Source organism: Zingiber officinale, chromosome 7B (assembly GCF_018446385.1).
Source record: "Zingiber officinale cultivar Zhangliang chromosome 7B, Zo_v1.1, whole genome shotgun sequence".
NCBI classification, from domain to species: domain Eukaryota; kingdom Viridiplantae; phylum Streptophyta; class Magnoliopsida; order Zingiberales; family Zingiberaceae; genus Zingiber; species Zingiber officinale.
In genome coordinates, this window is record NC_055999.1 from 120323447 (window position 1) to 120345668 (window position 22222).

At 39.1% G+C, this 22222-nt stretch overlaps 5 protein-coding genes across 8 annotated transcripts; 4 read left to right on the forward strand and 1 right to left on the reverse strand.

The window, feature by feature from the left end:
* Positions 1 to 188: 188 nt before the first annotated feature.
* On the forward strand, positions 189 to 2383 carry LOC122007338 (ferredoxin, root R-B2-like). The gene is made up of 2 exons (XM_042563192.1): positions 189 to 345; positions 1764 to 2383. The coding sequence occupies exon 2, from the start codon at positions 1771 to 1773 to the stop codon at positions 2224 to 2226; it is 456 nt and encodes a 151-aa protein (XP_042419126.1). The 5' UTR covers positions 189 to 345; positions 1764 to 1770; the 3' UTR covers positions 2227 to 2383.
* Positions 2384 to 12824: 10441 nt separating this feature from the next.
* Positions 12825 to 15522, forward strand: LOC122007339 (myosin-2-like). 2 transcript variants are annotated; one of them, XM_042563194.1, is made up of 4 exons: positions 12825 to 13347; positions 13433 to 13832; positions 14393 to 14587; positions 14875 to 15522. In XM_042563194.1, the coding sequence occupies exons 2-4, from the start codon at positions 13464 to 13466 to the stop codon at positions 15289 to 15291; spliced, it is 981 nt and encodes a 326-aa protein (XP_042419128.1). In that variant the 5' UTR covers positions 12825 to 13347; positions 13433 to 13463; the 3' UTR covers positions 15292 to 15522. The 2 variants fall into 2 exon arrangements, with proteins under 2 accessions (XP_042419128.1, XP_042419127.1); XM_042563193.1 differs by having other exon boundaries at positions 12825 to 13316.
* A 699-nt stretch (positions 15523 to 16221) lies between these two features.
* Positions 16222 to 18049, forward strand: LOC122007342 (NAD(P)H dehydrogenase (quinone) FQR1-like). Its single transcript, XM_042563201.1, has 4 exons — positions 16222 to 16356; positions 17057 to 17150; positions 17365 to 17627; positions 17709 to 18049. Exons 1-4 carry the CDS (start codon positions 16334 to 16336, stop codon positions 17938 to 17940), a joined length of 612 nt encoding a protein of 203 aa, XP_042419135.1. The 5' UTR covers positions 16222 to 16333; the 3' UTR covers positions 17941 to 18049.
* Positions 18050 to 18145: 96 nt separating this feature from the next.
* On the reverse strand, positions 18146 to 19268 carry LOC122007343 (probable histone H2A.3). The gene is made up of 2 exons (XM_042563202.1): positions 18961 to 19268; positions 18146 to 18492 (listed from the first exon to the last, which is right to left on the reverse strand). The coding sequence occupies exons 1-2, from the start codon at positions 19147 to 19149 to the stop codon at positions 18277 to 18279; spliced, it is 405 nt and encodes a 134-aa protein (XP_042419136.1). The 5' UTR covers positions 19150 to 19268; the 3' UTR covers positions 18146 to 18276.
* A 302-nt stretch (positions 19269 to 19570) lies between these two features.
* Positions 19571 to 22139, forward strand: LOC122007341. 3 transcript variants are annotated; one of them, XM_042563200.1, is made up of 5 exons: positions 19571 to 19882; positions 20668 to 20791; positions 20864 to 21059; positions 21126 to 21720; positions 21793 to 22139. In XM_042563200.1, the coding sequence occupies exons 2-5, from the start codon at positions 20715 to 20717 to the stop codon at positions 21879 to 21881; spliced, it is 957 nt and encodes a 318-aa protein (XP_042419134.1). In that variant the 5' UTR covers positions 19571 to 19882; positions 20668 to 20714; the 3' UTR covers positions 21882 to 22139. The 3 variants fall into 3 exon arrangements, with proteins under 3 accessions (XP_042419134.1, XP_042419132.1, XP_042419133.1); XM_042563198.1 differs by having other exon boundaries at positions 19573 to 19882; positions 20864 to 21720; positions 21793 to 22138; XM_042563199.1 differs by lacking the exon at positions 19571 to 19882 and adding an exon at positions 19917 to 20187 and having other exon boundaries at positions 20864 to 21720.
* Positions 22140 to 22222: the final 83 nt, after the last annotated feature.

Below are 22222 nucleotides of genomic sequence, written 5' to 3' on the forward strand. Positions count from 1 at the left end.
ATCTGTATATATATATATATATATATATATATATATATATATATATATATATATTTCAAATGAATTTAAAATTATCTAAAATATGGATTAATCTGCACCGCACAACATGTGTCCGGTGAGAATCTTAAAGCAACTGGTTAAAAAGATTCATTTCATGAAATGGGTCACGGCGTGATTCTCTATGCCAATTGGTTAAAGAGCCTATGGGCCTAACCCTCTATTTCTATCGGCTTCTTGCCCTTCTTCTCCTCTTCTTCTTCGTCCCTGTCGCTCACTCGGCGGTTTCGCTCACAATCGCAGTGTCGATTCTTCCATCTGTTCAGCCTTCGCCGCCTCATCTCTTGGGTACTCGATCTCTTTTCTTTAGCTTAGTTTTCAAAATATCTCCCTTCCGCACGGGAACTGATTTCGAAGCATTTTCTTTTTAGGTTTTACTGATTAATCCGTTCTAAATGCTCATTCTCTGGTCCTAAATTCTTGAAAGATCATTTTTTGGTCGCATTGTACCAGTTTTCTCGTTGTTTTGATGTGGATTGCAGTAATTGATGTTAGCTTAACATATAAGCAACTGTGCAGTTCTACTGCTCAGTCTCAGGCTCTAAATGGTTATCCTTTTTTTTTTTTTAATCTTGTTGCTGTTGATGTGGGTTGCACTGAAGAACCTGTGTAGTTTTACTGCTGCTGTTTAGGTGGTAATGGTTACTCAATTGTTAGCGTTTAATTTCCTGGTTGCTTCCTCTTACGACAATGGTGCCGGCATCATTTCTGATTGCTGATTTACAACGCCAGTAAAGGTTAAAAGTAACTAGCAACGCATAGCTAGCAATCATACTCTCTTTGCTGTTAGTTAAACGAGGTGATTCAAGTCAATTTCCTGATCTCTTGAGTAGTTGAGTGCCTCATTGATAGGTTAAGATATCATAGGTTAACAGATGAGTGGGCAATTCTACCCAATTTAGTCATTTTGGATGAACGGATCTCTCATCTTCTTCGTCTTCTCTTTCCTTCATGACATGTTCGTATTTAGTGAATATGTAGTATGCAGTCTTACATAGCGTTCAATGAAGAGATAAAGGTGGAGGATGAGTAATCTTATGTGCCACATTGATAGGTTAAGACTTAGATATACATCATAGGCTAACAGTTGGAGAGGCAATTCTACGTAAGTTATACTCTTTTTGGGTGATGAATTCATATCTTTATTGCCTCTTGTCTTCATGATGTGAATTCATTTTCGCTGGTATTTAGTGGCATGCTTTTTTGACACTATAATCTTACGTAGTGTTCTATGAAGAGATAAAGGAGTAGGCCAACTAAACTCTTAAGTGCTACACATCAATAGGTTAAGAGTTGGAGAAGCAAGTTTGACAAGTTATAGTTAGTTATTTGGATGATGGATCTCAATTTCCTCACCTCTTTCCTTCATGATGTGGCTTCATATTTAGTTGATATGTTGTAGAACATAGCTTTCATTAAAGAGATAAAATCCATTTAAACGACTGAAAAATTGGTGCATATCTAGTTTTTGAGACTCATTAGCTAATCGAGATTTTTTCTTTCTGCTGAAGCTCTTGATGTGAATGGCATGATGTGGTATTTTCTTCTATTGTGTTCCTCCCAACTTAGGCAAGAAGATAAGCTTATTGTTGATTCTTTTAGGAACAAATTTAAATTTTTGGTGCAATTCCTCTATATATGCAGTTGTTGAATTCTGCATCTTCTTTCATGGGAAGTAAAATTTGAGATATGATTTAAATTTTCAGGTTTTCAATGGCAACTTCCACACTTGTGTCTTCCTCTATGCTTAAATGCAGCTACAGGGGCCAACTTTCTATGGCGAAGATCAAGAGCCCATCCTCTTTGGGGTTCTTGAAGAGTGTCTCAAAAGCACCGCGCTTAAGGGCATCAAACTGCTTCAGGGCATCGGCTATGGCTGTCTACAAGATCAAGCTTGTCGGTCCGCAAGGGGAGGAGCACGAGTTTGAAGTCGACGACGATGTGTACATTTTGGATGCTGCTGAGGCAGCAGGTGTGGAGCTGCCTTTCTCGTGCCGAGCTGGAGCTTGCTCCAGCTGCGCAGGCAAAATCGTCTCAGGCAGCGTTGATCAGTCCGACGGATCCTTCCTCGACGAAACGCAGATATCCGACGGTTATGTCCTTACATGTTGTGCCTATCCAAAGTCGGATGCCGTAATCCACACTCACAAGGAAAGCGAGCTCTACTAGCGACCATTATCGTCGCAATCTCCTTGTTCTCCGGTTGAGAACTTCTCAGTGTCTTTGTTTTTGCTAGAATAACTATTAGTGGAGTGCCTTCAGTAACATTAGAGGCTGTTTTACTATATCAACTTCCAATGCTTAATGTGATGCATCATTTGCTCTACACTGACATTTTTCTTAAAAAATCTTTTAAAATTTCATTATGTCAAAATAGTCCCTGAGCTTGCCCAATGAGTAATGATTCTGTCTGAAAATGATAAAGAAGGCTACTGGGGAAGTGATTTTTTTGGTTGACTGTGTGAAGACTCTACTCTAATATGTAATATAAGGAACGTTAGTTTTAGGATAGGAAAGGGGTCCTCGACGTTGGCCCTTCGACTTTCAAATCAGTTATTAGAACAGTAGAAAGATGACAAAATAATCTAGTAGCAATGAGAGCACCAGCACAAATAACATCTATCACATATTTCCATTGGTGCATGGATCTCCTTTTATATAGTGTTATAGTAGGTGATGTACACGTTTCTCAAGATGCGGATACATTTTCCCAACTGCTTTATAAAAAGATTTGCCAGAGACACATCATATCTTAACAGGGCATACACATCCCTGATATGACGAAGTTTCCATCGTACGATTTGCCTGTTGACCATGCTTTTTTGTCATCGGCATTATTTCCCAGAGGGATATTGCGAGATATGGGGGGGGGGGGGGTCCCGATGCTCGACCGAGCGGGAGAGCCGCTCGGCCAGGATTCCCCGCCCTGTTGATCTCAGTTACTCTTCTCCCTAGAGCCTCAGTTCGGCAGATTGTTTCTTGTCCGATGGGACATGCGCTTCGGTCGGCATGTAATTCACTTGGTCAGTTGTGAGCATCTGATGTTTTTTCCGTAATGATCTTGGCTGGATAAGCGATCCATTCCTATAACTACATGGTCGATCGGACAAGCGATCCACTCCTATAAGCTAGATGGCCGATCAGACACTTTAAGCCCCGATTGCCGGTTGACGTTGACTTTTGTGCGGCGGACTTTGATGGGCTCGTTGGTTCTCTGATATTGTCCACCTTGACGTTGACTTTCACATCACTTGCAAGTGTTTTTGTGTCAGGAGTTTCAGGTATGATGAACCATTATATCCTCCTCCTTTTACATCAATGCCTACGTTTACTTGATAATTTGCTCAACTTTTGTTCTATAATTTATTGCAGGTCTTACTATTGCGCGTAGAACTACCTACTATCTCCTTTGTTATCAGCATAGCAAAGCCTGCTCTTGCGTTGCTTGATACTGAAACTATTGTTGCATTATATTCTGGTTAGATACTTGATTTGCAATTGTTTTCTTTAGCATGCTGAAACTTGAGATTTGATCTTCTGCATTTTATGCTGTAGGCTATAAGAAGCTTGCCTGAAAATTTATAAACATATTTGTTGTCAAGAGATCTTTCCAATTTGAGATCGTAGTTTCAAGGTGGTGGAAATGGAAGGGTTAGTCCTTTTAATCGTCCATGTTAATTTATTCCCATTTGTGTCTTGCAGTGTCTGCAATCAACTTATTGATGATTTTACAACTATCTCATTTCGCTTGAGCAACATTCTTGTTGCTATTCAACAATTTAATTCTCAATTCATGTCTGATATTGCAAGTGCGTGGAGGTTGATTCTGCCTAATCAGAAAGACATACCAGCAAATCAATTTTGGTTTATTTAATTTAAACATTGTTTCCTTGAATACCTTAGTGGTGTAATCAATCCCTGCAAGTGGCCCTATCTTTGGTTCTTATTATTAATCATTTGTTAGACGTTGAATTAAATTTGAATATATGAACTATAAATATTTTATGTACATGAATCAAGGGAAACATGAATCTTATAATTCATGTAAAATAAGTTCATGTATCTAATTAATAATGTATGATCTAGGAGTTTCTATTGAGTAGTATAAATACTAGTTGTAAGACAAGTATTTCTTCAATACAAAGTCATTCTACTACAACTTCTCTTCTCTTCCTAGAAAGCTTTTGAGAGCCCACCGTCTTCCAACAAAGTGGTATCAGACATCAAAATCCTTTTCTTTCCAATACCCCCAACTTAACAAATTTAACTATGAGAATTGGTCACTTAGAATGAAGGCTATTCTTGGATCCCAAGGAGTGTGGGATATCGTTGAAAATGATTTTGAAGAGTCCTTAGATGTAACAACTCTACCTCAAAACCAAAAGGATGCTTTGGAGAAAGAAAGAAAGAGAGATCAAGGTCCTCTTACCATCATCCATCAAGGTTTGTATGAAGATATGTTCAAGAAAATAGCCAATGAGACAACATCAGAGAAAGTGTGGGCGACGCTTCGCAACTCTATTATGAGAGTAGACAAGGTGAAGAAGGTGCGACTTCAAACTCTAAGGGCTATGTTTGAATCACTCTTTATGAAGGAGAGTGAACATATCTCCAATTACTTTACAAGTGTTTTTACTTGTCAATCAAATGAAGAGACTTGGAGAAATCGTGTTTGACATTCGAGTAATTGAGAAGGTACTATGCTCTCTTAGCACAAAGTTTAATCATGTTGTTGTTGCCATTGAAGAGTCCAAAGATTTGGAGATCATGACTGTTGATGGATTAAACAGATCATTATGCGCTTAGGAAGAAAGGATGAACTGTGAAAAGCAATTGATGGCAAAAGGCGAATACGCTCGCCCCCAGTGTCCTCGCCAATCCGTCCCAGGGCCAACACGGAGGAGGTAAATCACGGGTGGCTACTAGCCTTTGGAATAGTGACTAGCACATAAGGGAGGCATTTACCTCGATTTTGCCGAGATTCGAACCCCAGACCTCATTGATGGCAACACCTCATGTGCTAGCCACTAGACCCATCCGAGGGGACATGAACTGTGAAAAGCAAGAACAATATGAACATGTATTACAAGCAAAGATCGATTTGAAGACCAAAGGAGGTGTTTCTAGTAGAGGTTGAGGCTAAGGAGAAGGCAGAGGCTGAGGTTTAGTATATGGTCGTGGTCAAGGGAGAGATGAGCAACCTTCTCAGTTTAATAAAAGAAATCAAACATTTGCAAGGGGTCGAGGAAGAGCAAGAGGAAGAGGTAACTATGTGAGGTAGATGATAGAAAAAATAAATCTCAAATTGAATGTTATTCTTGTCACAAATTTGGACATTATGTTTGGGATTGTCAATCAAACATGGAAGATGAAGAGGTAAATCTAATGGAGAACAAGGAAGATGATGTAGAGTAATCTTTGTTTCTTGCACTCAAGGAGGACTCTATTAGAAAAGCAAACACATGGTACCTTGATAATGGAGCTAGCAATCATATGGCGTGTGATAAAAGTAAATTTGTGGATCTTGATACAAACAAGAAAGGTTTTGTAAGCTTTGCAGACAACACAAAGTTGAAGATTGAAGGCAAAGGTACAATTCTTCTTGAAACAAAGAATGGTGGTCATAAAGTACTTGTGATGTTTATTATGTTTCATAATTGACTAGTAATATCTTAAGTATTGGTTAACTTTTGGAAAGAAATTATAAGATTCATATGAATGATTGTATGCTTTGGCTACGTGATCAAGATTCTAATCTTGTTGCTAAGGTGTAAGAACAGGATGTTCTTATTGGATTTGAAGAATTGTGGACTTATGTGCTTGAAGAATTGTATCCAGGATCCATCATGGATTTGGTATATGAGGTTTAGCCATTTGAATTTTGATGGACTCAAAGTTTTGGGATATCATAAGATGGTGAAAGGGATTCCAAAAATTGATCGCTCTGATCAATTATGTGAAGCATGCTTACTAGGTAAGCATCCAAGAAAGAGCTTTTTAAAGCAATCCGTTTCAAGAGCAACTAAACCACTTCAACTTGTCTATGCTGATGTTTGTGGTCCTATCAAGCCTGAATCTCTCGGAAAAGCTATTGCTTTGTGCTCTTTATTGATGATTTTAGTAGAAAGACATGAGTTTATTTTTTGAAGCAAAAATCTTTGTGCTCTTTATTGATGATTTCGATAGAAAGACATGAGTTTATTTTTTGAAGCAAAAATATGAGGTATTTGATACATTCACAAAGTTCAAAGCTTTAGTTGAAAAAGTAAGTAGATATCAAATTCAAGCATTAAGAATTGATAGGGGTGGTGAATTTACATCTAATGAATTTAACAACTTTTGTGAGTTGCATGGAATTCATCGTCTTTTGACAGTTCCAAGATCACCCCAACAAAATAGAATTGCTGAAAGGAAGAACAGGACAATACTTAATATGACAAGGAGTATATTAAAGTTTAAAGACATGTTTAAGGAGTTGTATACTGAAGCTGTGGCATGTTCTATATATCTTTCAAATCAATCTCTAATAAAGAGCTTGAAGAATGAAACACTTCAAGAAGCATGGAGTGGGTGGAAGCCAACTGTATCATATCTACGAGTATTTGGATCCATTGCATTTGCACATGTCATTGAACAAGAAAGATCCAAGTTAGATGATCGGAGTCAGAAACTTATTTTCATTGGATATGATTGAAATTCCAAGGGTTACAAATTATACAATCCACAAGGAAGAGTTGTATTCAGTAGAGGTGTAGAATTTAATGAAGATGCATTATAAGGTAGGAGCTCTAAGGAAGAAGAAAGGTCTTATGATTTCCTTCCTTACTTTGATGTGGAACAAGAAGTCCAAGAGGAATTTACTCCACTAACAACTCCACATGCGCTTGGGTTATAGGGTTTAGCGTTATCAATCACACTAGGATCATCTTCGGGAGAAAGACTCCAAAATATCGAAGTCTTGATGACATCTACAATGAGACTTATGCTATTGATGAAATGAGTTTGTTTTATTTACTTGCAGATGTTGAACCTTTGAGCTTTGAAGAAGCAAAAGAGGATGAAAAATGGAGAGGAGCCATGGAAGAAGAAATGCAAGCATTATGAAGAATGATACTTGGGAGTTGATCATGAGACTATTGGTGTCAAATGGGTATACAAGACAAAGAAGAATGCAAATGGAGAAGTAGAAAGATATAAAGCACGATTTGTTGTTAAAGACTACCAGCAAAACCAAGGTATTGATTATGATGAAGTATTTGTTCGGGTAGTTCAATTGGAGACAATTCACTTATTGATGCCTCTTGCCATTCAAAATCATTGGAAGATTTGTCAAATTAGATGTAAATCTGTCTTTCTCAATGGTTATCTAAATGAAGATGTTTACGTTGAGTAACGTATTGTATATGTGGTTAAAGGGCATAAAGACAAGGTCTTGAAGCTAAAGAAGACACTATATGGTCTTAAACATGCACCAAGAACTTGGAACAATTAACTTGACAAGTATTTGCAAGAAAATGATTTCTTGAGATGCACTCACGAGTATGCACTCTATATGAAAGAAGAAGGTCAGAGTTTCTTACTTGTTTGCATTTATGTGAATGATCTCATATTTACAAGAAATAATCAAAAAATGATTGTAGAATTCAAAATAGTCATGAGTCGTGAATTTGAGATGACTGACATGAGACTCATGACTTATTGCTTGGGAATTCAGGTAAAGTAAATGGAGGATGAAACTTCTATTTCACAAGAAAGCTATGTGAAAGAGGTTATTAAGAAGTTCAATATGTTCAATTGCAAACAAGCTAATACCCCTATGCAATTTGAAGCGCAACTATCCCAAGTGAAGAAAGGAGAAGAGAAGATTGATCCAACGATTTTCAAAAGTCTTATTGGGAGCTTGAGATACTTGTACAAAACTTGACATTTTATTTGTAGTTGGAGTTGTGAGTCGATTTATGGAGAGTCAAACTGAAGCTCACATTTTGACAGCAAAGAGGATACTTTGTTATATTAAAGGTACTTTTGATTATGGTATTCTTTATTCATCCTCTAGTAATTATAAGTTGATGGACTATTGTGATAGCAGTTTTGCGGGAGACATTGATGATAGAAAAAGCACAACTAACTTTATATTTTTTTTGGAAAGTAATGTAATTTCATGGAGTTCAAAAAAGCAAGTTATTGTGACACTTTCCAATTATGAAGCTTAGTATGTTGTAGCTACTTCTTGCACTTGTCATGCTATATGGTTGAGAAGATTGTTAAAGGAAGTTCATTTGAAATAAGAAGATGCTACAAGGATCATGATTGATAATAAGTCAGTTCAAAGTTTGGTTAAGAATATGGTGTTTTATGAACGTACAAACATATTGACACAAGATATCATTTTATTCAGGAATACATTGCAAAGAAAGAAGTTGAACTTGAGTATATCAGTATATGAAGACTATGGATCAAGTTGTCAATATTTTTACAAAGCCACTCAAATATGATGATTTTTCACAGATTGGGGTCACGCTTGAAGTAAGGAAGATTCAAGTTTAAGGGGGAGTGCTAGAAGTTAAATTAAACTTGAATATATGAACTATAAATGATTTATGTACATGAATCAAGTGAAACATGAATCTTGTAATTCATGTATCTAGATAAATAAGTTCACGTATCTAATTAATAATGCATGGTCTAGGAGTTTCTATTGAGTGGTATAAATACTCAAAGTTGCAAGATAAGTATTTTTTCAATACAAAGTCATTCTACTACAACTCCTATTCTCTTTCCTAGAACAGTACCTTCCAACATCATCCATGTCGATAATGGGAATTATAACTATGCAACTGTGTCTTCCATGCAGTTTTATTGTATCAGGTAACAATATGTTTGCTGTTTGGATGGCCCTGCCTTGCCAAGCAAGCTGTTTATATTATGCTCAAGTTAAAATTAGCCTATAGCAGCATTATAAAAGTAAAAACATGCTAACATAGAACCCTTTTTTTTATCAGGCAACATTTTTCAGCAAGAAACATGGAAGCCATATGCAGGATGAACTAATTGTTGTTCGAAGGCTTGGAGGCAATTGGAAGGGCATTACGGTCTCTTTCGATCCAGAACAAACTATCATCGAAGTTGAGAGCATACTCAAAAGGATCATACTGGAGGCTGACTCTCGGCTTGCTTCCCTTCCTGATGACTCTCCTGATCCTCGTCCTGATCTTCCACAGCAGGCTTCTGCGGCGCCTCGTGGTGCAAGTAGTCACGCAGGCTACTCTTCTCAACCAACCCATTTTTTCTGATGCCTCTGGCTTATCTCATCAAACCATATGTTTGAACTCTGTGTGTCAGCTCCACAATACTGTAACTCAAAACCTGAGCTCCTCTGTGATTCAAAAATATGAATTCCTTGAGAGTTCTCACTCGTTTATATCTTCCCGCAATGAGCTCCACTGGGTAAATTACACAACATTCTTTCGTAAACACTTTTCGACAGGGATAAAGCCCCATAGGAATATTTGCAAGCTTCTGGCATATCTTTCTCGGTGATGATACACATGTAAGCCCTTTAATTGCCAGACCATCTGCTGCTATAAATTCTCTTGAGCTTGCCCATAACGAGAGTGGCTTTATGATCGATGTTTGCGAGTGGATTGTTTTGTCATGGGGGGATTCTCTTCCATGATGGATCAAATCATCCTCCTGACCTCACAAGGAAACAATGGCCTTATGATTACAGGTATGTGAAAAGGCAGCGATCCTATAGCTGGAGTTTGGTCTTTATTCCTGATGATTCGTGTCTTATTCCCTTGGTGCTACTTGCCTTTATGCCTGATTCTGAGATATCTTTTCAAGTCATCATAGAGAACGAAGCTTCCTCGCAATTTGAGTTCATAGACAATCTTCTTCTTAGAATTTGAACCCTGATCTTTAGAGGTAAAATCATGAGCTCAAACCGCATAAATTTCCTCTTCCAAAAACGTGCCTTTAATGTCATAGAAGTTGCACGTTAACTTTTGATCAGGAAAAGCGGAGTGTAAGGCTTTCTTCATGTCGAAAAGAAAAAAAAACAATGATGGATTAATTTTTTATTTTTTTAATTTATGAAAAATGGTGTCACGTGTTTCTTATCCCGGAGGAAAACACCATGCGTAAAATAGGCTCTGTGGAGGTCACAAGTTGAATTGGAATTGGAGTCCCAATATTGGTTACTAATATCTACCCACCCTTCCATCGTTCATCGTTGCTGGGCCATCGTTGCGAATCTGGAATCTTACTTTGGTCGTCGAACATCTGTAATTTTCACACAGTCGCCCTTGATAATTAAGACACGGGAAACGCGCGGACTTCAAACTACGAGTTGGTTGGATCTTCCCAGCTCAAATTTTTTTTACATGGATTAATTCCGTTTTATTCAGAGAATTTGGAGGTCTATTTCTGAGTATGGATCTAAATAGAGAATAAGAACCATATTTTCGTCTTTCACATGAGCAAGCCTCTTTGACAACTGATTCAAGCCATAGCTGTATCCTTCCTTCTCCAGTTATATCGGTATATAATAATTAGTAAATATTATTAGAAGGGACTCAAGGGACACTAGACATTATGGCGCCAGAATTTAAATACTGAAATGTCTTACTGTTAACAATTGATTATCTTTATTTCTGTGTAATTCATCTTCATCTCTAGTCGCTATACTTCCTATTTCTTCATTTCATGTTTAAGGTTATTATTATTATTATTATTATTGGTGAAGAATTCCCTAGTTGATTGTGCGAAACTCCGCTATGATATGTAACATAAGAAATGTTAGGGTCGGGTTAGGGAAGAGATTCTCGGCGTTGGTCCTCCGACGCTCAAATTGGTCACCAAAATAGTAGAAAAATCACGAAGCAATGTAGCAACTGTGAAAATACGAGCACAAATAACAGATGCTACATACCTCCGTCGATATATGGACCCTCCTTTATATAGTACTTCTCAAGGCACGAGAATCGTCTTCTGAAAAGACATGTTAGAAAAGTGTCTCTGACATCATATCTCAACAGATATACAAATCTTTGACATGACAGTAGAAATTTCCGTCATACGATTTGCTTGTTGACCATGCCCTGTTCTCAACGACATTATCTCCCAGAGGGATATTAAGAGATATGGGAGGGGTAGCCGCTCGGCCAGGACTCCCCGCCCGGTCGATCTCAGCTGCTTTTATTCTTAGTACCTCGGTTCGACAGACTGTTTCTGGCCCGACCGACCGGAGCTCCGTCCGACCTAGCATTATCTTGGTCAGTTGCGAGACTGATGTTTTTGCTGTACTGATTCCGTCAGGACGAGCAATCTGTTCCAATGAACCTGCTAGACGATCGGACACTTCGAGTTCGATCGGCAGTCGACATCGAATTCCGTTCGGCCGACTTTCGGTAAGCCCGCTGGTTCTATGGCATTGACTTTTATGATTTTGACCTTCACGTCAACTGCTGTCTTCGCCTTTGACCCACGCTTGGTGGACCCCTTTATCCAGTGGCGGATCTAGGAATTCATATATGGAGGGGCAGATCATGATAAACAAGGGGTGGTATCCTCCATCTCCACCGGTGGAACCCCATAATACTAGGGTTTCCACCGCCGGGAAAGAGGGGTGATGGAAAATCCCCCCCCCCCCCCCCCCCCCTTCTTATTTTATGGCCGCATCTATTATTATTATTATTATTATTATTATTATTATTTATCCCGGCCGTATAATTTATACATTGCTTTCCTTTCCACCTAGATTTATCTTCTTTTTTTTTGTTCTCTGCAAAATCACGTCTTTGTTTTATTTTTATTTTGCAGATATTGGAGGCACTGCTCAAGTTACCAGAGAACAAAGAATGTGCTGATTGCAAGTCTAAGTAAGCTTTGCTACATGACAGATGCTATATAACCTTGTTGTTCATGCGATCTTTTATGGTCTTTCATTTCCTAACAATGACTATTTCTCATAGCCTTGAACAAGGAATAGAGCCAGGGTATTCCTTGTATAGGATCTAGAATCATTCATATGGTTGTTTTCTGGTGTTCGATAAAAGTGAATGCTTAAATTGTGTCTGGGTTTTCTAATTTTCAGCTTCGGACTAGTTCTCATGGCTTCCTGGGTGTTGTATTTGTTACTTGATCCCTTCATAATGCAGTGTCTTTCACTTAAATATTCTGATTTTACTATGGCCTTAATCCACACAGTTTTAGTGTGATATAATCAATGTAATTAATTTTCTCAATCAGATCTTTTGCTACTTAATGACATTTTTTTACCCACTGTTTGGTTCCAACACGAGCTTATATTTATTTCCTGTAAAGTTTAATTCCTGTTTATTTCCTAACAAAGTATTATTTTGATTTTTTTTTAACCACAGAACATTTGTATATGTTTCATGAATAATTTTTTAGTCAAAATTATGGTGAATGTAAATTCATGAATTACAAACTGATTCACGAACCTAATAAATGGTCATTTATATCAAAATAAAATATCATAAATAAAACAATTCATCCTTATAAATGTTCATTTATATTCATTCAATGTGTTGGTTAATGTTCTTGTAGAGTTATATTCATTTTGCTGCAAATGAATCTAACTCTACAATAAATTTTGAACCATTTTTTATATAAATTTATCGAATGAATTTAATTTTTTATCCAAAAAATATAAAGAAGGGAGTTAATAGGGCTAAAATTTAAATATCCCTAACAGAAGGAAGTTAATTGCATACAACTAAGCTCCATATTTATCTCTTTCTTTTCCGTTCTGTTTTTGTTGCAACCTCATTCTTCGAATCCGAACCGGGGAGAGTAACGATTTCGTTTCTCTTCTACGATCTCTCGTCTCTTCTTTCCATTTCCCTTTTGCTTTCTTTTCTACTTTGTTTCTTTTTAGCTTAGGCTCTTCGTTGAATCCTATTCTTGTTCTTTCTTGTTGGTAATTGGTTTGGCCTTTCCCCTGGAGGATAGATCGATATCTCTCTTCTTAAGAGCTTCCTTTTTGAGGCGGACGCAGCTCAGTATGCAAGAACCCTAATTTTTGCAATGGTTTTGTTCATTTTTAGCTCATGATTCAGTGAAGCAGATAAAAAGCTGCAACCTTGGTGGGAGCTTTTACGCAAAGAAAATCAGCGCACCAAAGTTTCGATTTTTATGAAGATTTCTTGGAGTGAAAGCCTGGATTTGTTTTCTGATCCTACAAAAAACATTCTTCGGTTCTAGTAATCGAGTTGGTAATCGCCCTCCGTGGAGTGAGTTTTTGTTAGCTGCATCGCTTGTTTGGTGATTCGTTGGTTTTAGAGCATCTTCGATTCGGAAGACGTGGTGTTTCTACTTGCTAAATTTAGGGTTTGGGTTTTGATTTTAGGGTGTTGGTCCTTTGCGCCGCCGGCGTCGACATGTCTTCTGCCTTGCCGGCGGTTCCCACCCGCAGCGTGCTTGAGGAAATGCTGGCTGCCCTCAAACTGAGCGATGAGAAGCCGAAGGACGAGCCACCAGCATTGCCTGCCCGGCCCACTTTGAAACGGCGGCCTCCTTCCACAAAGAACAATTTGAAGTTTAAGATTGAGAGTGTCCCTGCAGAGGTCTCATCAAAGGACACTCATTTCACAGAGAAGGCAAGCCCGGAATCAAGTGAACTCAGCAACGGAGTCATTGAGCAAGGTAGGGCAGAAAAAGTGGTTCATTCTGGTGAAGAAGATTTAGGTTCCCATGAAGAAGACACCGAAAAGTCCCATACTTCACAAAAGCTTGATCATGTTGAGCAGGTATCTAATTCACATGCTTTTATTCATAACTTCATCAGAATTGTGCAGATTGTTCCAATCTATTACTTGATTAGTTTACGACATCAATAACAATGTATTACTTTTCAATACATGCGATTATATCAAGAGATGCTCAACTTTTTTGGCATAATGTAACAAGAAATAGCAGGCATGCAATAACTATGTCGCTTTGTGTTACAAAGATCAGTATGGTTTTTAGATACCCTTTCCCTGTTAACAAATGAAGTTCGTGTGTTGAGATCGGTAAACACTATTGTTCTAAATCACGGAAAAGAAAAACTCATTCTAGACTTGGAAAAATGGCACATCTAATTGAGTTAGTTGGACCTGAGGCACAAATCCTTCCAATGCTTATCGGTGTCCTTGCGTAGTTTGAACAATGGTATACTCTTTGCATCTTTACGTGGATTGAACATTGTTATGCTCTTAATTTCACTTTCAACTATAGTGGTCCAAGTTAACATTGATCTTATTTGTTCATCTAATTACAGTTTTAGCTTCAGAAATTTGAGTTACCTGAAATCGACATGAAACAACAGGAAATGGCGCCCGCTTTGAGATTGGAAGCGATTGAGAAGGAGGTTGATGACGTAAAGGAAGAATTGAGACAAAAGGAGGGTGAGAATGTTGCACTGTCGCAGAAAGTGCAAGAGTACCAGAAAAAGTGTTCTGTTTGCGAGGAAAAAATGCACTCCATGGAGGATATGTATCAGAAGCAGATACAGACCCTGAAGGTGAGGCTGCTGATTAATTAACTCCTCTTACTTCGCGTATGGTAATTAGTTGGTTCAGGGGGGAATTGCTATCTTTCTAGTCTAGTTAAAATTCTGTATTACTCAAAGTTGAAGTTCCACTTTTCATTTCCCTTCTGGATTTTGAGATAAGTTAGTCGTCTAGTTTGATAACTGATTCTCGAGTCTCTTTACTTTCACGAAGCTGAAGGTGTTAGAGATATTCAAGCACAAATAAGTAAATTTGTGCATACTGATTCAATACAAAAATCAATTTTTTTTGCATGCAGATGGCCCTAGATGCAGCACAGAAGAATCTTTCTGTCGATGACAAGGCCAAGCAACGAATGTCTGATGAAACACCAACTACTTATCGACCGGTGAATGATGCGAACGACAAAAGTAACAATGCTGTTTACCAATTGGCAAAGGAGTTTGAGAAGCAGAAGCAGGTTTTCGAGGACGATGCAAGGGGGCTCTGCAATGTGAAATCATCACCAGGCCAGCCAGAATTTTCTAGGAAATCCTACGAAGATCTTCGGAAGCTGAAGGCCCAATATGCATCTTGGAAGAAGGAATACAACACTCGTTTGCACGATGCCAAGAAAGCTCTACGGGAGCTTGCAAAATCAGAAGGCGAAAAAACCAGTAGAAGATGGTGGTGCAAGCGAAGGATCATTCGAAATAGAATTTCACTATGCTGTTAATTCTGCCTAATTCTAATCTGCCAGCGGCTTGCTGTTGTTGAAACTCTATGAAATGCAGAGTTCAAAGGGACATTGTTGCCGTGAAGCTGTATAAGTCTCAACTGTTTCAGTGTTGCGCGGATCTTTTCCCTCCGATGGCGAGGGAGAAAACTTAAAGATCTTTGTAAAGAGAATAAGTGAGGAGTTGTAAATGATGCTATATGTAATGACTAGGATGATGTTCTTGATCAAGCTGATGTCCCTGAAATTAGCATAAGATATGGATGACTAGGTTGAAGTAGAGAGGTCTTTATCCAAAAGATCTCGCCTTTCTACAATGGTCATGCCCCATGCCCACGATCGAGGGGCATTGAAACTAATTCGTTGGATTGACCCAATTGATCAATTGCCTCCCTCGTTTGCTAACCTTAAAGTACTTACTACTTGATTTCTATACTTGAATCGATTGAACATGGAAGTAGTTGATGAAAACACATGTGATGTGTCTTTCTACTAACCATTTTTGTTGTATTAATCTTAAATCATTCAAGTGTATCAACATCCACATGAATAAGGTATCCCTTCTACTTGCCTACATCGCAATCACATATCATAAGTGCAAAACAACTCCATTACCTTCTCCATTTTCACTAAAAATAATTTTAAATAATTATAACAAATGTGTAAGATATTAGATGTTGAATATGGATATTAATGATAAAAAAATATATTTTTCCTAACAATTGATTTTCTATTTTAATTATTGCTTCATTGCTTTGTCATGGTTACGTAAGCTGTGGAATGCTATATGAAAATGAAAATTCTAAAGCCCTGGGGATCCGACGGTCGGTGATGAGGGATCACTACTTGCACAGCTCTAGAAGCAAATTAATTCATTTCTTGATTAAGGGATTTATATTGAGTAAATTGGGAAAGAGATGGGCTGGCACTGTTGACTCTGGACTATAAATATCACGCCCCGATCCGGCTACTTCATCGTCTTCCTTTTTCGCAGCAGTTGTTCTTCCGTCTCTCCCTTGCCTCCGATCCGATCCATAAATCAATGGCGACGAAGATCTATGTCGTGTAAGTGTTCACTCCTTTTGTGCGGATCGTATCTCGTCCCATATTTCGATTTTGTTCCTCTTTTTAAATTGTTAATGTGGCGTTCTGCCATTTTGTCGGTCGGATTTGGGTTTTGAATTTATTTTTGTGAAGGATAGAGATCGTTTGGAACTCTGTGATAGCACCGTTGGTAGTGAATGGATCTGGTGGTGGGTTTTGGCTATCTACGATGAGATGTATGAACTGAGTCGATGGTTATTTGGGAGGGGCAATTGAATGATTCTCGGGATTTCGTTTCTTTCCTTCCTTTGTTTCACTTGAAAATTTTCATTTACCTCAGTAAAAATAGAAGAATGACTTACCAAAGTTAGATAATTATGAATACTTCTCTTTTTTCCTCAGATAAGCCGCACACAATCGTTCCTTTGTTTTGTAACTTTCTTGGTGTAATTAATATTTCTTTTGCAAAAAGAATTTGTGTGGGCTCAGCAGACCAGATCAATTGCTTGCTTTTAAGGCAATCATCGGACTACGGACGCTAGGCCGCTCAAAGAACCGTAAAAGGAAATTCATCAATGCGCAATGAATACTTTATTTTTTAAATACTTTTTGAAATACACTTCAACTGATTTAAAGTGCTTTCCTGTTTGAAAAAAAATAAAATCAGCTTTTTCTTTTTATATTTTGAATCTTATAGAAAATCATCCTCGCTTCTATTCAGATACTATTCTATGTACGGCCATGTAGCAAAGCTAGCAGAAGAAATCCAAAAAGGCGCTGCTTCTGTTGAAGGAGTTGAAGTAAAGCTCTGGCAGGTGACAATGCTTGTCATACTTTGGAACGCACTTACTACATTTGGTTTTTAATTTTCTAGCCAAGCTCTCTTGTAATGTAGTAGTCAGATAAAAAATAATTGCAATTGGTTTGCTTTTCCAATCTACTATCAGCACAAGCATGCCAAACTAACTTGTTAAAGCATTACTTTGTTGTGTTGTTGTTGTAACTTTTAATATTTATCTAAAAACAAAGGTTCCTGAGACTCTTCCTGAAGGAGTTCTTGGAAAGATGGGGGCACCTCCTAAGAGCGATGTACCGATCATCGAACCAAATGCTCTCCAAGAAGCAGATGGAATTTTGTTTGGCTTCCCGACCAGGTTCGGAATGATGGCTGCCCAATTCAAAGCTTTCATTGACGCGACCGGAGGACTGTGGCGATCTCAGGCTCTAGCTGGCAAGCCTGCCGGAATTTTCTACAGCACGGGATCGCAAGGCGGCGGCCAAGAGACTACTCCGTAAGCTCCATCTAAGTCCATTAGTTTCATCATTTAATTGGCATCATTTTAACTCAGCTTCGCCCTGTTTCATCGTTGCAGTTTGACAGCCATAACTCAGTTGGCTCACCATGGCATGATCTACGTCCCAATTGGCTACACTTTCGGTGGAGGAATGTTTGAGATGGAAAACATCAAGGGCGGGAGCCCTTACGGCGCCGGCACATACGCCGGCGATGGCTCAAGAAACCCATCCCAGTTAGAGCTGGAACAGGCTTTCCACCAAGGCAAGTACTTCGCCACCATTACTAACAGGTTTAAAGCTTCCTCTTGATCCCACTGATCAATTAATTAATAAATAAAGCATCTTACGCTTTGTTAGCAACCTCCAGTGATCAATGAGCATTGCTTGCTAATATATCTCTTTTCTCTGCTTTGCGTCATTTCTGTAACTTTGTGTTTTTACTAAGAACAGTCGAGCATCAATTAATATAATTTTTCTACCATTTAAACCGAACATCAATAAGTCCTAATAAAACTGACAAAATAACAAATGTTCTTCATCCGAAAAAGTAGAAATGTTACATGAAAACTAGAGTAAAAAAATTCCACAAGATAGAAATGAAATTAATAACACACGCATTAACTATGGCAAAGGTTGATTTTTCACTTAATCATCGTCGCCGGGTGCAGCCTTCGAGGAAGCACCGGCCTTCTTGGGAAGTAGAAGATTATGAATGTTGGGCATCACGCCGCCGCTTGCGATCGTCACTTCGCCCAAAAGCTTGGAGAGCTCCTCGTCGTTCCTCACGGCGAGTTGGATGTGCCTCGGAACGATCCTGGTCTTCTTATTGTCCCTTGCTGCGTTTCCGGCGAGCTCCAGAACCTGTCCCGACGAGTCCAATCAGCTTGAGGTAAAATACAGAGCCAAAGAAGGCGAATAGATTCGAAAACCTAAACAGGTAAAGGATCGACAAAAACACAAACACAAACTCGACTATCTTTGCCCCAAATCAGAACAGAAATAATTAGAAAACGAAAATTTTCCCGCACGCAAACAGTATAACAATTTAATTGCCCCCAATATTCATCCCCAAAAAAAAACAAAATTTCTGAATTAGTGAGAAGAAACCATTGAATTTTGCCCAAAATCAGGATAGAGAGAATTTATCCAAAAGACATCTCCACACGCCAACGTTAGATTGACATAAATCAAGGAATATCGCCCGAACCATGATAGAGAAATCATCGAAAACCAAAATTTTCTGCACACGGCAAGTTAGATTGCTATAACAAGAAGAAATCGAAAACTTTGCCCCATGTCAAATAGGTGAAATATCGATCAGATCCATACCTCCGCGGCGAGGTACTCGAGAACGGCGGCGAGGTAGACAGGAGCACCGGCGCCTACGCGCTCAGCGTACTTCCCGGCCTTGAGGAACCGGGCGATCCTTCCGACGGGGAACTGGAGCCCGGCCTTGCTGCTCCTCGACGTGGCTTTCTTCGCTGTGGCGGATCCAATCGCTTTCCCTCTCCCGGCCATGTCGGAGCAAAGAACCTAGGGTTACAGAAGCGTCGAAGCAGGGAAGAAAGCTAGTGATTTGGAAGCGGAGAAGAAGCTGCGCCAAAGCCTTCGATGGAAGAATGTCAAAGCCGTGCGCATCGTTTCATATATATAGCAGATTATGATGGATGGCTATTGGTCGAAATCCTGCGCACACGGATCGCTGTTTATGTCCGTCTGATGGCGAGTTAATCGGACGGTAGACACTGCCCAAAATTGCTAACTTTTATAATATCCGAATTTATTGTCATAAAAATTTTAAAAAAATTTATAAAAAATTAATTAGTTTAATATTTTTAGAAAATAAGTGGATAAGAAATAGGGAATTATTATTATTGGCGGGCCAATGTTGTCACGTGGGAGGGCCGTGATAGTGTCGGGCCGGCCCATTTTGAGTAGCCTTAGCCCAATTAACTGCCTCGTCAGCAGAAGGAGAGCCCACTTGGGCCCAGGTGGCGGAGAGGTGCCGACGAGAAGGCGAGGTCGTGGAGGCGAAGCGCGAGGGTTTACGTCAATTAATGGCAACGGCTTCCCCAAATGTGTCGATCCCCGGCGCGAGCGGAGTCCCATCGCCAGGAAGCGACGAGAAGAGAGCCAATCAAGGACATCGCTAGGGGTTCCTCTTCCTCCTTCCTTTTTTTTCTTCGATCCAGGCGTCGGCGATCTTATCCTCGCTGGATTGATTCCGGCCGAAGAACCACCAGGGCGAAAGGTAAAGTCACCCCTTTCCTTCTCCTTCTTCTTCCCCGTGCTTTAGATTTTAAAAAGTAAACTTTTTGTCAGCAGCGGGCTTTTGGCTCTGTGCGTGCACGTCGCATGACCGTTTTTGTTTTTTTTTATTAAAGTAATGTGCTTCCCTTGAAAATTTTAACTTTTTTTTATTGCGATCGTCAATGGATGCCGTGTGCTTGGTGGAGGCGAAAGGTCTCGATTCGTTTCGATTTGATTATTCTGGAAGAACGATTCCGATTCGGATCTGGACTATAGTTGGGCGATTTAGGGTTGCATCAAAATCGGGTATTGTTTATTTCTCATTGACATTCCTTGAGAATGTACCTTGAAAATTCGATGTGTTCTTCATCCTGTGAAGTCTGATGTGCTCAGATGTTTGCTTTGGAAATGAATTAACTCGATAATTGATGTACCGCTAAATGTACTCATCCAAAATTTTGAATCTCTTTCTGCATGTCTCGTAATTGCAATAAAGAACGTGGTTGTTGCCAAAATTTGAAATAGCTGTGAGCTCAACTTCTAAATCTTTCTTCCGATCTCTGCTTTGTTTTCCCTTTTTTGTAGGGATTTACTGCTCATTTGGTTTGTACATTTTGTTTATATGTAAAAATGTTAAAGCTTATGATATAATATTCAATAATGTTTTGATATAATCTACTTGGGAACAGGCAATTTGAATGTTCTACGTGATCACTTGTTGAATATATTCCACACACACATTTGTTTCTACAATACAGGAGGTGACAATTGATTTTGTTCTTGCAGAAAGGGATTGCTGACAATTTTTACAGGAATTTTCACCTTAAGAGAGCATGAGCGAACAGAATCAGGAGATCATCCAGAGCCCGGCTAACTTACCTCTGAAGCGGAAACGTGGACGCCCTCGAAAGTATGATTTAGATAGTCTAAGCGAAAGGCAACATGCTCGTCGAACTAATTCGACTAATATTTCCGCTCTCAGGCTTCAAGCTGCTACTTCATCTCAACCGTATCCAGCTTCAAATTCAAGTCATGGTGTTCAGGTTATCCCAAATCAAGTTGATCTTGCTGCCTTCTCTGGTATGAGACCTCAAACTCTTCCGTTTCACACTCCTTCAAAGATCGGCGTCGATCCAACTGCCCATTCTCGAAGTGCAAGCTTCGCCCACTACTCTGAAGTTAGCCCGACTCAACCTAATTCTTCCATCGTTTCGAACCAAAAGACTAATGGCTTACTCGGTCAGACTGTGTGTGGCACACTGGATGGAACCTTTGAAGCTGGTTATCTGCTGACTGTCAAAGTAGGCGACACCGGTCATGTCTTGAAGGGCATTGTGTTTGATCCTCATCGTTGCGTCCCTATTTCAGAAGAGAATGACATTGCACCGTTGATCCCCATGGCAAGGCCGATAGGAACCTTTTATTCGTCGACTGAAAAACCTAGTCAGGCGCTTGTTTCAGTGCCAGTCCGCCCTGCTGCGGCTTCATTTGATGTTGCTGTGCCCCACCAAAGAAAGGATCCTTCCACTAAGATTCCAGAGTCTTCCAATTATAAGCCTTCCGTGCTCGATATAAATGAAACACTACCAAAGATCGCAGAGCTTACACCTGTTGCGCCTCAAAATGAAGCAGTTGGTGAAACCCAAGCAGAAGATTCATTGTCTCTCTTCATTACTAACAAAGAAAAACCTCAAGTGACTGCGGTAGTTCATTCGGAAGATCAAAGAGGAATTGCTATCGAGCCTCATACAGTTGCAGAATCATCTGCCAACATAGACATGTCGGATATCTCAGGATTAGATCAAAGACAGCAGCATCACTTTGAAGAACTATTACAAGGTAATGGTAGAAAGCTAAAATTTTGTATACTTAAAAACCCCAAGGCAAGTAATGATCAGCTAAGTTTTGCAGGCAGCATGCCACAACCTAGTGAGCAATCATCTGACCAGGGGCAATTCTGTGGTGATCCAAAGTTGCAGGATGAGATCTGGAACCTTTGAGTTTGAAGAACTTGTTAGGTTTAGCACTAGTGGGAAGAATTAGAAGCAGCTGTAGTAATTTGGAAGAAAATTGGAAAGAAGAATGAAAGAAAGAAAAAAAAAAGGTTGTACTTGTTGTCCAAATGAACATTTGTTTTATGTGCTGGTGAAATACTCTGCTCAGAATCCTGCCTATGGCAAAGCAGTGTACCCCTTTTTGTGTAGGTTTTTTGGAGGACAATAAAATTATTAGGTCACCAAGAATCTTTTTGCAATGTTGATGATTCATTGGGATATTTTTTTTCCTGTTATAAAATTATTATTTCACCAACAATTTTTATGTTGCTCTCTCATCAATTGAT

Bases quoted from the DNA above. Each gene is read 5' to 3' on its own strand.
- LOC122007341 (XM_042563198.1), top strand. From the start codon at position 20,715: ATGAGCGAACAGAATCAGGAGATCATCCAGAGCCCGGCTAACTTACCT. The intron at 20,792-20,863 runs GTATGATTTAGA...TTCCGCTCTCAG, and splicing joins AAACGTGGACGCCCTCGAAA to GCTTCAAGCTGCTACTTCAT. The intron at 21,721-21,792 runs GTAATGGTAGAA...TAAGTTTTGCAG, and splicing joins CTTTGAAGAACTATTACAAG to GCAGCATGCCACAACCTAGT.
- LOC122007339 (XM_042563194.1), top strand. From the start codon at position 13,464: ATGTCTTCTGCCTTGCCGGCGGTTCCCACCCGCAGCGTGCTTGAGGAA. The intron at 13,833-14,392 runs GTATCTAATTCA...ATGAAACAACAG, and splicing joins AGCTTGATCATGTTGAGCAG to GAAATGGCGCCCGCTTTGAG. The intron at 14,588-14,874 runs GTGAGGCTGCTG...TTTTGCATGCAG, and splicing joins AGCAGATACAGACCCTGAAG to ATGGCCCTAGATGCAGCACA.
- LOC122007338 (XM_042563192.1), top strand. From the start codon at position 1,771: ATGGCAACTTCCACACTTGTGTCTTCCTCTATGCTTAAATGCAGCTAC.
- LOC122007342 (XM_042563201.1), top strand. From the start codon at position 16,334: ATGGCGACGAAGATCTATGTCGT. The intron at 16,357-17,056 runs GTAAGTGTTCAC...GCTTCTATTCAG, and splicing joins GCGACGAAGATCTATGTCGT to ATACTATTCTATGTACGGCC. The intron at 17,628-17,708 runs GTAAGCTCCATC...TCATCGTTGCAG, and splicing joins GGCGGCCAAGAGACTACTCC to TTTGACAGCCATAACTCAGT.
- LOC122007343 (XM_042563202.1), bottom strand. From the start codon at position 19,149: ATGGCCGGGAGAGGGAAAGCGATTGGATCCGCCACAGCGAAGAAAGCC. The intron at 18,493-18,960 runs GTATGGATCTGA...TCGTCGGGACAG, and splicing joins TCGAGTACCTCGCCGCGGAG to GTTCTGGAGCTCGCCGGAAA.